Raw genomic sequence first — 13,328 nt, forward strand, 5'->3', positions numbered from 1 at the left:
TTTCAGTAGGCAGAAGATCATCTTAAAATCATACTGGCAGTTTTAAATTATATGAGCTGGCTTTTCAGTTAAGCTGCCTGTTTAACTAACTGTTAAAGCCCAATCCTATGCATGTCTAGTCATTAGTAAGTCCCATTATAGTCAATGGAGCTTACTCCCAGGAAAGTATGGATAGGATTGCAGCCTGAGAGCCCAATCCTAGGTATGTCTAGTCATTAGTAAGTCCCATTAGAATCAATAGGGCTTACTCCCGGGAAAGTGTGGCTAGGATAGAGCCCAAGCCAGGGCATGTCGACTCAGAAGTCAGGCCCATTAGAGTCAATGGAGCTTACTCCCAGGTAAGTGTGGCAAGCACTGCAGCCTCAACTGTTTGTAAGCCGCCTTCAGAGGTTCTTGAAGGAGGGACTGCAGCGCGATCAAGCCTGCTGACCTTTGCACGAGCTCGGTCCAATGAATGAAACCAGCGAGCAACGTGGGGAGGGAAGCAGCCTCTGCTCAAGCGCACCGGAGGCGCCTTCCTCTTGCGTCTCCGCAGCCTGCTCCGTCTCATTTGATCCGAATCACGCCCGTCACTCTGAGAATCCAATCCGAAGCAGCCTCGCCTGAGTCGAGGAAGGAAGCAGTGACAGCACTGCCGGATGGAGGAAGTGGCAGCACAGAGGGGGCAGGTGGGTGATGCACGTCTGAATGGGGTGACCCACTTTGGGAAGGTCTCTTGCGGGTTGCAGCTGAGCCTTGTGCATGTTTATCCTGGAGTGTTCCCAGTGCAGTGGGGTTTGCTTCCAGGAAAGTGTGCCTTGACTTACAGCCCCACTATTTGCAGAAGGGAGCTGTTCACTCTATGAATTCTATGCAGAAGTCTTAGTAGGCTCAGTGGGATTTATTTCCAGTGAGTCTGTCTTTAAGACAGTAGCCCTAGAGATCCTTCATTTAGTGGTTGAAGTGTGAAATGTCCCCCAATGTTAATGTGAGAGTGGAAAAAGTTAGGGATACTCAAGAGTCTGGCACTGGGTTGTTTAGCTTCATGTGAACAGTGTTTCTGCCAGCAGAGATCTAAGTGGACTGAGGAAGCTAATCTGAGAGTAACACAAAGGGGGGAAAAAACCCTTCCCTGCTAAAACTCTTGCTGCTTAAGAGCCCAATGCTATGCATGCCTACTCAGAAGTAAGTCCCATTAGAGTCAATGGGGCTTACTCCCAGGAAAGTGTGGATAGGATTGTAGCCTCAGAGCCCAGTCCTATGCATGCCTACTCAGAAGTAAGTCCCATTAGGGTCAATGGGGCTTACTCCCAGGAAAGTGTGGATAGGATTGGGCTGTAAGCCATTTCTGCCCAGCATTGCATTTTTGCAACAGGGATCAAATGTGTACATCTGTGGGCTGGGCAGAAAGGGGTTAATGTAGTGGAGTGTGTGCTGTCTTCTGTGTTCCCACCTTGACCCTCATTTATGTATGTGTTCTGGACTGCTACTGTGAGAATTTGCATTAGCTTTTAGCTATCTTAGTAATTCTGACTGTAACACTCAGCTTTTATCTGTTAAAGAAATAGAGGTTGATTGCACACGTCTGGGACAGAAAAAGCACACAAGGTGATTTCACCCAGTTGGTTACAGGAGTAGCATGACTGTCCAGCCAGACACAACCTGAATGTTCAGCCAGACACAACAATGGAGGAGAGAGAGGAGCAGGACCTGCATGACAAAGAGGAGCTAAATCAAAAGGTTAGCCAAAAAGAGAGTTAAAGTATGCAAATTCAGTTGTTCTAGATCAGGGGTCTCCAAACCCAGATCTGGGGGCCAGATGCATCCCACGGCCATCCTCTGTCCGACCCACAGCCAGCCTCTGATCCTGAGAGCTTCTGGCCCAGTTGACCAAACACAACTGGAGTTGTGCTTTTGGGTGGGGAAATGGGGGCCATTTAAGTGTGTGCTTTATTTCTTGGGCTGTATTGGTGCTTGAAGAAACCCTGGGCATTTGAGCCCATTCATTTATTAATTCATCTAAGTTTCATTTCTAATGTATTTATTTAAATTTTAATTTTTTTCTGGCCCTTCAGCCAAAAAGTTTAGAGATCCCTGTTCTAGATCAATGTTTCTCAAACACTACCTAGTGCAGGGGTGTCAAACATAAGGCCCCAGAGCTGGATGCAGCTGGAAGCTTTTTATCTTGCCCTCAGGCTCTCAGCTGCTGAGCAGTGCTGAGGTGTTACTGCTGAAAGGGCAGCCTGCATGAAAATTGGGCTCTCCCATATCTTGAAATATGATAAAGATTTGCGTGTTTTCTCTTCTGTCATTTGCAGCTAATGAATTTCTAAGTGAGAAAAAGTGCTTACTTTTGGTTATGGCCTGTTTATTGACATTACTTGCTGCCTAACAACATCACTTCCGACCCTCAGCAGGCATCATGAATGCCATTTGGCCCTCAATATGAAACAAGTTTGACACCCCTGACCTAGTGGGTAGTCAGGACCCACTGGGTGGGTTGTGAGCCAATTTCAGGTGGGTCCCCATTCATTTCAATATTTCATTTTTAATATATTAAACTTGATGCTACCAGGATATGTGACTGCATTTGCGGAAATGTCACAGACTGTGTTTTTAACAGGCTATTATGTATATGCCTTTATTTTGATAGTCAATGGGGTAAGGTTACTCCCAGGTAAGTGCAGATAGGATTGCAACCTTTGGGGTGTTTGGGGAATTACTCTAAACCAGTGGTTTTCAAACTTTTAGCACCGGGACCCACTTTTTAGAATCAGAATCTGTCAAGACCCACTGGAATTGATGTCATGGCAGGAAGTGACATAATTAAGCAGGAAAATTTTTAACAATCCTAGGCTGCAATCCTACCCACACATACCCAGGAGTAATCCCCATTGACTTTCATTGTTAAAAGCTAATACGGAGTAACCTGTTAAACGTAGAAATCTGTAACATTTCCACAAATGCAGTCACATACCAGGGTAGCCTCAAGTCTAATATATTAAAAATAAAATATTGAAATGAATGGGAACCCACCTGGAATTGGTTCGTGACCCACCTAGCGGGTCCCAACCCACAATTTGAGAAATACTGTTCTAAACAGATCAGCAACGACTTAGGAAGGTTCTTTATTTTAAATAAATTTTTATACATATTATAAACTTAATTGATTTTGTCATAAGGGTGTGTTAAAAATTTTCCCGCCTAATGATGTCACTTCTGACCATGACACCACTTCAAGGTTAATGATGTCACCCAGGGGACATCCACTACAATTGAGTATTGGGAGAGTTAGGACAGATAAAAGAAAATATTTCTTTACTCAGCATGTAGTTAGTCTGTGGAACTCCTTGCCACAGTATGTGGCAATGGCATCTGGCCTAGATGCCTTTAAAAGGGGATTGGACAAATTTCTGGAGGAAAAGTCCATCGCGGGTTACAAGCCATGGTGTGTAATGTACAACCTCCTTATTTTAAAAGTGGGCTATGTCAGAATGCCAGATGCAAGGGAGAGCACCAGATCCAAGTGCAGGTCTCTTTTTGTCTTGTAGCCTCCCTCAGGCATTTGGTGGGCCACTGTTAGATACAGGAAGCTGGACTAGATGGGCCTATGGCCTGATCCAGCGGGGCTCCTCTTATGTTCTGAAAACCATTAATTGCGTTTAGTAGTGGCATTTACTCATTACAACCCAACTGAGTTGGTTTTTTTCCCTTGTCTTGCAGATTAAAGAGCAAAAAGTTGTACTTGATGAACTTTCCAACCTGAAGAAGAATCGGGTAAGTGACTTCAGAGCTACTTTTGGTAGATTACGAGCAATAAAGGGAAGTAGAAAAAAATTTATGAAAATAGAGATAAGAGATACAAAATAGAAATCTATTATTTTCCAACTAGTGCAGAACACTGCAGCCAGACTTTTACAAGAGCCACATGGAGGGAGCTCAGTAATCCTGTCTTGCAAGAGTTACACTCATTGACCTTCAGATCAAATTCAAGATGCTGGTTCTTGCCCTTAAAGCTCTTGGGCTGTTGATACCTGGACTGTCTGCCACATGAAATGGCTGGCCTGTTAAGATCTTCCAGGTAGACATTGCTCCATGTACCATCACCAGGCCAGGCCACCATGCACATAGGACTGGGCCTCCTCTGTTGTACCTCCTAAGTGTGACATTTCCTAATATGGGGGGGGGGGTGTACTGGAGACCCTCTTCTCTCCCTGCTTTAAAGAAGGATCTCAGCTGTCTCACACATGCTCTCCCTTTGCCCCAAAATGCCTCCCTCCCACCTCCTCCCCACGCCGCCTGGACCCCTGCGCTGGCCAGCTTGGCTGACACAAACTCACACTGTCCCAGGGCCCATGTTGGTGTGGGGAGACCGGCACATATCCGTGCGCCAGCCTAACTCCACTTACGTTGGCACAAAAGTGCTTTATGGCAATTTCGTGACAACAATGGGCCAGCACAAGGGACTTGCACCGGCCCATCCGCCAGTCAGGATTGTGCTTGGTTCTGGTGCTGCTTTCATTGGTTTTTAATTTTTGTTAAAATGTATTTAATTCCTGTTTGATGTCATTGACCACCTTGGGACCATGTGAGGTGAAAGGCAGAAAATTAAGTGCAAATAATAGGTACTGTACATAAATCTGCAGGAGCAGCTGGCTGAAGCAGAAATTGGATTTGGAAGTAAGTGCAGAGCAGCAGATGAAGCATAGCCACCACACTGTGAAGATGGGATGAATGTGTACATGTGATGTGCTTTGCACTCTTCCCTCCCCCCTCCCCAATTTGGAAAGTGTGACTTAGTCCCAAACTTGGACCCAGACTGAGGCTGTATCAGGATATGTTATTTATATTAATGTACCTCAAAGATCTATTTGCTGTATAACATCTTTAAAAATAAAGGCAGGTTTATAGTCTAATAAGGCAAAAATGGGGCAAAGGAAAATAAGATGTATTCTGATTGGTGAAGGAATAGTTTCCCATATTTTAGAGGAACTCAAAAGTTTTGGTGCAGCCAGATACATGTTACAGTGGAATTTAAAATAAAAACTGCAAAAATGAAGTTAAGTATGTTTCCACTTTTATTTTTCCTGTTTCTTGTTATTTCCATTAGAGAGTATATTTATGCCCTCTTGTTTCATCTTCTTTTGCAGAAGGTTTACAGGCAGCAGTCCAACAGCAGCATCTTCTTTCTAGCTGACAGGACCCAAACACTATCTGAATGCAAAAGTAAGTTCAGGAGATGCTTTTATTTCTGTATGCATTGAATGCGGTGTTTACTTTTAAAGTTGATATTCTTGGAAAAACACATGAATGTTCCCTTTTTTGAGTATAATGTTCAGTGTTTGCTGATATTGGTGTTGGATCACCTGGAATACTGTACTCCTGTTTACTGATCTGGTTCAGATGTAACCCTAAGCCCGAGTTTAGCACTACATAAACGTGCTGAGGGCTGCAATCCTATACACAGTTTGCTGGGAATGAGCCCCAGTGAATGTAGTGGGGCAGACTTCTGAGGATATAGGATTGTGCTCTCACAGACTTTTCCTGTGACGCTGTCTCACATATGTGAAGAGGAGAGTGAACTTAAGAGCACTGGAAGCCACCTTTATATGGAATTAGACCATTGGTCCATCAAGCTCAGTACTATTGACACTAGCTGGCAGTAGTTCTCCAGGGCTGCAGACACAAATTTTTCTCTGCACCACCTTTGTGATATCAAGGATTAAATCTGGAAATTTCTGCATGCAAAGCTGGTGCTCCAGCACTGAGTTCTGACCCTTCCCTTGGGAAGGAAGTGACGTTTTCCAGATCTTTAGGAGCAGAATATTGGAAGGCTGCAGAGAGAAGGGGAAGTTGTACAAAAGACAGGAAGGGAAAGGAACAAGTGGAAAAAGAACTTGAAATATAACCCAGTTTTTGTTTTGTGGTTCAAGGGATATCTGTCCTGCTTTTCATATTCTGAAGAAACACTCGAGGCAGCTGACATCAATAATAAAAACAATTTTATTAAATATTAAAAGCAGCATATACTCAGAGACAAGCACACAATAAATAATGCAAATTCCGACCACAGACAGACCAAAAGCTTGCTTGAGCAATAGATTCTTCTATAGGTGACAGAATACTGAGGGAAACCTTGGGGCAGGAAGTTCTACATCTTGGGTGCCACCACAGCATGATTTGATTTGTCCATGCCTGCTAACACCTCTAAAGATGATGGGACGTGCAGAAGGACCTCCTTAGCTCCCCAATGGTGAACCAGCAGGTTTATATGGGAGAAGAACTGAAAGTCTTCTAGGTGCACTTGTCTTTGCCATTTGGGACTAATGGTGACTTTGAACTGAACTTGGAAATCAGTGAAGCTGGTATAGAAGTGGAGTCATGTGCTCCAAAAATCCAATAGTTCTTCTGTTTCAGACAACCAATCAGTGCAGTAGTAGATATGGAACTCCTTCCCCGTATGAGGAGGGATGTGAATTGAAAGTGAGCACTATCTTCCTTTCTGTTGTGTGATCTGTGTGGTTGGATTGTGCCCTCGTCCCTCTTGCATATTTGTGGATGATGTCTTTAGTAAATATGTATGTGCACTGGTGTCGCTAGGGGGGTGTGGGCCGCACCAGGTCACGCGCTGTGGGGGGGTGACATGCCACGTGCCTCCGCCCCCTGCGCGCTTACTAAGCGCACGACGCCACAGCCTCAAACCTACAGGCGAGTTCCTGCCCTTCCAAACTCGGTTGCAGATAGATCTAGCGCCATGTACGTGCGCGAGCCTTGCGCATGCGCACGACGCTAGAGGCACCTGCAGCCAAGTTTGGAACGGCTCGCAGGCACCTCCGAACTCGGTTGCAGTTAGATTTAACGTTGTGCGCATGTGCGAGCCTCGCACATGCGCATGACGCTAGAGGCACCGCCCACTGCACAGGAGGGGGTGCACTGCTCAACATGGGGGTGACGCACTGGCCTCCCGCACTGGGTGACGCAAAGCCTAGTGACGCCACTGTGTATGTGTGAAACTTGCAGTGATGTACAGTTAATGGGCTAAAATGTTTAGTTTTGAACAACTTAAAAATACTTTTACTTTGATGCTTTTTCTAAGTGCTAAAAATGAATTTTTCTCCCCCCCCCTTTTTTTAATACAGGCACACTAGATCGATTAAAGAAAGCGCATCTAGATATGGAAAATACAGAAAAATCCAAAATTAAGAAATAGCTGAATCAAATATCCATTCACAATGTGTGGTATTTGCTGTGTGGTCAGTTTGTCTGCTTGCCCTCCTAAAGATTGTCTCTTGAAAGAGGATATCCTATGCAATCTTAGAAGAAGAGGGCCAAACAGCAGCCAGCAGCTGGTAAAAACTGTATGCCAGCTTCCATATCAGTGCTTATTTTCTGGCCATGTTCTTCACTTAAGGGGGCCCATGACTCCACAGCCTGTCGAAGACCCTGCTACTGGGAATGTATTTCTTTGGAATGGAGAAGTCTTCAGTGGAATTCCCATAGAGGCTGAAGAGAATGATACGCAAGTTATTTTTCACCAACTTTGCTCATGCATTAGTGAATCTGACATTTTGTCAGTGTTCTCTTCCATTCAGGGCCCATGGTCTTTTATTTTTTATCAGGCATCCAAACATCACTTGTGGTTTGGTAGGGATTACTTTGGCCGTCGTAGTTTGCTGTGGCAGTTTAATGAGGAGCTTGACAAGGTTCTCCTTCTGACTTCTGTAAGTGCTGTTCCTGAAGCCGATAGCCAATGGCAGGAAGTTCCGGCGTCTGGGATCTTCAAAATTGATCTCCAGGTCTGTGCTGCATCTAAAGCTATTACTTTAACATTGCATCCTTGGAAATATTCCTCCAGAGGGACTATAACCAAAGAAGCGGCCATCAGTGACCTGAATCCAATTTCAAAAGATCTGCCAGCTCATGTGTCTCTTGTAGTGAGCGACTCCCACTCATTGATAACACCTGTAGTTCCTTTAAATCAGAAGATTCTTGAAGGTCCGGAAGAGTCCCATTTCTTTGATTTTACCAATAATGTTCCTGATGTTGGAGTTCTTCAAATATTTCTTGCAGAACCCCACAGAAAATCCCTGGTTCACCAGTTTATTGATGTCTTGAGTAGAGCAGTAAAGAGACGGGTTTTATGTCTAGTCAGAGACACTCCTCGATTAAGAGAAGTGTTGACTCTAAGGAAACCCCATGTTGCTATACTCTTTTCTGGTGGCATTGATTCCATGATTATAGCAACCCTTGCTGACAGATATGTGCCTTTAGAGGAACCCATTGATCTTCTCAATGTGGCCTTCGAGATTTCTGACCAAGGGAAACAGAACAGTTCTGTGAGGAAGTACAGCAAACAGAAGAAAGCATTGCCACCTAGCCACGAAACCTTTAGTGACACTGATGTTTTGGCTGGTGATTCTTTGTCGTGCTTTAACGTGCCTGATAGAATCACAGGCAGAGCAGGACTGGAAGAGCTAAAAACAATTAATCCCTCAAGATCTTGGAATTTTGTGGAGATCAATGTTACACTGGAAGATTTAAAAGCAAAGAGACAGCAAAGCATAAGCCACTTAGTATACCCATTGGACACTGTGTTGGATGATAGCATTGGTTGTGCTGTGTGGTTTGCTTCCCGAGGAGAAGGTCTGATTATGCATCAGGGAAATAGAAGACCATATGAAAGTCCTGCCAAGGTATGAAGCAATTTATTGACTTCTGATTGATCACTTTGAATAAAAGTGTAAAGCTATTGAAAGTCCATAGTTTGTGTTTTATTTTTTTTAAATACAACTATATTTTATAGCCATAATTGTTTTGTAACTACGGCTGCAATCCTATACATGCTTACCCAGGGGTAAGTCTAATTGAATTTGACAAGAATTACTTCTGAATAGACATGCACAAGCTTGTACTTTTAGTCTGTCACTTTCCTGTCTATAAGTTCTGTTGAATGCAGTTGAACTTCAATCTGGGCAAATCTGTTTAGGAATGCATTGCATGTGTAACCCAGAAGATGAAAACATACAAATTCAGGCCTCAATAAGAACTAATGTGCAAGGTAGCCACTAGCATATGCAGTGGATGGAACCTTCTTTGGTATTCAAAGCTGCTGCAAAGAAACACAGAAAGCACCAATTGCATTTGCAGTTCTTTTTCCTTGTGTCTTTAGATTGGATCCCTTGTTCCTTTGCAATGGATTTATTGATGAGAAATCTTTCTCTTTAACAAACATATCAAGCCATCTTAAGGAAACATTCTTTCACTCTTGTATTCTTGTAACATTTATGATGTACTGACTTTGCTTGAGTGAATGTCTCCAGTTTTGATAATATCTGTATTATAACATTTAAACTTCAAGTAGCAATTTATTCTTCACTGAGACAGAACTGAACCTTAGGTGAATGTCATTTGCAGGTACATTACCTTAAGGCATCTTTGGCTGCATTAATATTTTACTGTACCTCTATTTACTTTAGAAAAACTTATTTTGTATTCCTGGATTATTTGCTTTGCATAATCTTTGGGAAGCAAGATACAGATGGTGGAATGAATGAATAAATGTTAAGATGACAGTGTTGTGTACTCTGCTCTAGATCGTACTGACAGGAATAGGAGCAGATGAGCAGCTTGCCGGTTATTCCAGACATCGCGTTTGCTTTCAGAAACGTGGCTTAGTGGGTCTGAACGAAGAGCTAAGAATGGAACTGGGTCGTATCTCTTCTAGAAATCTTGGCCGAGATGATAGAGTTATTGGAGATCACGGCAAAGAAGCTAGGTAAACTGTAAAGCAGCTGAGAAAAACTTTGACTCTGAGGAATTATCATGCAACATAAAAACAATAAGGATATAGACTTTACATTTGAACATGCATGTGTATTGCATGCTGCATCGTTCCTTGTGGGGGGGGGGAGAACATAATTTGAAAAGCATCTGTTAGTTGTTAGGTTTCAGAGTGGGAACCATGTAAGGATGTGCTTCTGCATACTTTCCGCAGAGTTCCGAATGTGCAGGGACACATTCTCACAGCTGCCTTCAGAGGCGCAGCTGCAAATTTCTAGCCATGTCATGTACTGAGGCAATTGCTTGGAGACGGACAGCTTGACACATACCTGTGCCTTAATGCCTCTTGCAGTGGCATACATGGGTGAAACGGCATTATGCAGGATTTGTGGTTGCCACCAACAAGCACATCCCTGCCTAAAATCATTTTCCTGTTGTGTGTAAGATCACTTACTCTGATAACATAGAGTAAGTCCTTGTGTGTGGCTCCCCATTGTAGCAGCAGCTAATGATATGGAGCAGAGGCACAGGAACAAACAATATGATAACATTGTGAAACTGGGTGAGGTATTGTGCGTGCTCCAGGAGAGAGTGGGAGACCTCGATATGGCACTGTGACAGAAATTGGCATTCTGGCGACAACCATAATGGATAGTTCCACCCTTAAAGTCTCGCAATGATGACTGAAAATCAGGGCAGCTGCTTACTATCAGAAGCAATCTTGGGTATGGAGTGTTGGAGGAAGAAATTGTTCTACATTTGAGAGAAATGCAAAGTGCCACCTTAAGGAAAGCTATAAATGCTTTAGCAGTTCTAGAGAAAGCAGCCAGAGAGCATGTGTGAGTAACTTCTGTGCAGCAGCAGCAGCTAGATTTAGGAGTTCCAGATGCATAATATTCCTCATGATTCTCATCATAGGGAGATGTGGGAGACACCACTGGAAGTGTGACAAGAGGTTGCCCAAGACACCTATATATCCTGTCTGGGCAATTCCTTGTAACATCTGGAGCCACCCTTGGAACAAAGCTTATTGTAGTCATTTTGGATAATTGATTTATATTTATTTTTGGTGCACATTGTATTATGGTGTCTGGGATCCTAAGAACTATGCAATTAATTCCACATGCATAAAAGGTCCTTGGGTTTGTTTCTCACACAGCGCTGCCTCTCTACCCTGTGCCACATAGAAACTGAGGGGGTTGCTGAACCCATGGGTGTGTTTACAGGATTTCCTTCAATCCCAACCCATGGGTTGCCTTCTAAAACTTACTGAAATAATATCTACTTTTGGCTGTACTTGGATATTTGCTTTTGAATGATGGAGATTTTAGGGGGTTAACTTATCTTCTCTTGTTTGAGAAAAATAACTGAAATTGGAGCCAAGAGAATGACTATTGTTTCCCTTAAAAACAGGATAGGAGAGTCATTATGTCAAAGTGACTTAAAGAGATCATGATTGGCAGAACATGTAGATCATAACTTTCCTAAAGGGAGAATTCCAGGATTTTGTGTAACTAAAGTTGTGGGCCAGGAACATTTTGAGATGCAGGGCAGAATGACCTCCTAATTAGAGCTGGAACCATGCACCAAACCTGTCATAATATGCCCAATAAGGAGGTGGAAGTAACATACAGTGTCACATGGGTAACTTGTTTGTCTCACGTTATTTAATGTGATTTTCGGGGTGTGGTTCTTTGAGAAACGAGGGGTGAACATTTGTATCCAAACTGAATCAATTGGCTTGTATAACTTACTAAAGAACTGTAATAAAGCCTCGAAACCCTTTTCATAAAGTCTGTGACTGTTTAGTATTGCGTCAGTGAAAAGAATCTCAAAATCTTTCCAACATGATTTTATTGTAAGTACCCCCAATCGGTTCACTTTATGTATTTCTTTTAAAATGTACAAGCCAATTTTTGCTAAGATCCCCCAGAGCAGTTTTAAAATACAATACCTTAAAACAGCAAATGAGGAAAGTAGCTCAGCAACAGTATAAAGGCATAAATAAAGAGCAGAACTAAATTTACAGAGGATTTTCCAAAACGTTTTTCATGTCTTAAAAACATTTTTGTGTTACTGTTTTTATTTTAGATTTCCATTTCTTGATGAAGAGGTGGTATCTTTTCTTAACTCTCTTCCTGTCTGGGAAAAAGCAAACTTGGCTCTACCTCGAGGTATTGGAGAGAAATTGCTTTTGCGCCTTGCAGCTGCTGAGCTTGGCCTGACATCGTCATCTGTTCTGCCCAAGAGGGCCATCCAGTTCGGTTCCAGGATTGCAAAAATGGAGAACAGCAATGAAAAGGCATCTGACAAATGTATAAGGCTCCAGGCAGTTCAATAAAGTAGCTGTATACTGAGCTCATGCCTGCCAAGTTAATTACCCATTGAATGCAATTCAGGGAACTTCAATTACAACAAAGACTCTAGTTCTATCCACTTAATTAAAATTAAGTCTTCATTGTTTACATTGGCATTTTTTGAGCATTTTTAAAAAAATGTATAAGATCCCACTTACAGCAATGGAAAATGGGAATCCATTACAACTAATACATCCCATTGATTTCATTGAAGACTAGACATGACTAGCCAATTGAATTGTGTCTAGCGTGATCTGCAAGATGTTTCTTTCACTTTCATGAAATAAATTGCTTTTTAAAAAAAAATTCAGAATTTCTCATTTGTCTCAGCAAATTTTATGTCCCTTATTCCCAATTGATATGCTCAATTTTTTCTGTCTCCCAAACTTTTTCTTACACACAGATTCAGTACCCACGGCTGCTCTATGTTTGACGTTCAGAATACTGTATGTTAAATCTCCCATGGAAACATGGGCAGGCTCTGGCTGGCTTTTTGAAGCATGGGAAGGCTGCAGCTGTCTTCCCTGCACTTCAGAATATCTTCCAGACACACCCAGAAGGCACTTCTGGTCACGACTGGGAGGCCCTCCAGCGTAGGTTGGCACCCATGTTGACTCATATCCACAGGTGCCAAACCTGTGGTAAGGAGGGCCCACTATACTGAGCAAGAAGTGATGTTATCAAGCAGATGATGGTCAGGAAAAGGCACTTTATTCTCAAGTGGGAACTCAGTAGCTGCAAATGACAGAAGAGAAAATATGCAAATCTTAATATTTTCAAGATACGGGAGACCCCAATTATCATGTGAGCTGCCCTTTTTGCAGCACCACTTCTGCCAATGCGTCACTTTGCAGCTCCGCAGCTAAAAGGTGCTCTGCAAAGTGACACCTCAGCAGAAGTGGTGCTGCAAAAGGGCAGCTCACGTGATAATTGGGGTCTCCCGTATCTTGAAAATATTAAGATTTGCATATTTTCTGTCATTTGCAGCTACTAAGTTCCCACTTGAGAATAAAGAATAAAATAATTGGGCTGCCCTAGAGCCTCAGCAGTATCTCCCTCTCGTACACCTCTTGGTGTGCCCCTTCCCTCGTAGTGTTCCTTCTGAGGCCTTCTTCCAGCTCTCCCAGAACCTCAGCAGAAACGGTGCTGAGAGAGCCCAATTATCATGGCCAGATAAATTATCATGTTGCCATTAAGAGAGGTTTGGGGGAT

The 13,328-nt window shown here is 43.0% G+C and overlaps 1 protein-coding gene across 1 annotated transcript; it reads left to right on the forward strand.

Annotated features, from left to right (window-relative positions):
• The first annotated feature begins 617 nt into the window (after nt 1-617).
• Nucleotides 618-12,366, forward strand: ASNSD1 (asparagine synthetase domain containing 1). Its single transcript, XM_066635743.1, has 7 exons — nt 618-668; nt 1,542-1,719; nt 3,703-3,756; nt 5,130-5,205; nt 7,119-8,672; nt 9,573-9,754; nt 11,851-12,366. Exons 5-7 carry the CDS (start codon nt 7,212-7,214, stop codon nt 12,098-12,100), a joined length of 1,893 nt encoding a protein of 630 aa, XP_066491840.1. The 5' UTR covers nt 618-668; nt 1,542-1,719; nt 3,703-3,756; nt 5,130-5,205; nt 7,119-7,211; the 3' UTR covers nt 12,101-12,366.
• Nucleotides 12,367-13,328: the final 962 nt, after the last annotated feature.

The sequence above is a fragment of the Tiliqua scincoides genome, chromosome 1 (genome assembly GCF_035046505.1).
Source record: "Tiliqua scincoides isolate rTilSci1 chromosome 1, rTilSci1.hap2, whole genome shotgun sequence".
NCBI lineage: Eukaryota > Metazoa > Chordata > Lepidosauria > Squamata > Scincidae > Tiliqua > Tiliqua scincoides.

Coding starts and splice junctions, on each gene's coding strand:
- ASNSD1 (XM_066635743.1), top strand. CDS start 7,212: ATGTGTGGTATTTGCTGTGTGGTCAGTTTGTCTGCTTGCCCTCCTAAA. Junction 8,673..9,572: donor CATATGAAAGTCCTGCCAAG/GTATGAAGCAAT, acceptor ACTCTGCTCTAG/ATCGTACTGACAGGAATAGG. Junction 9,755..11,850: donor GATCACGGCAAAGAAGCTAG/GTAAACTGTAAA, acceptor TTTTTATTTTAG/ATTTCCATTTCTTGATGAAG.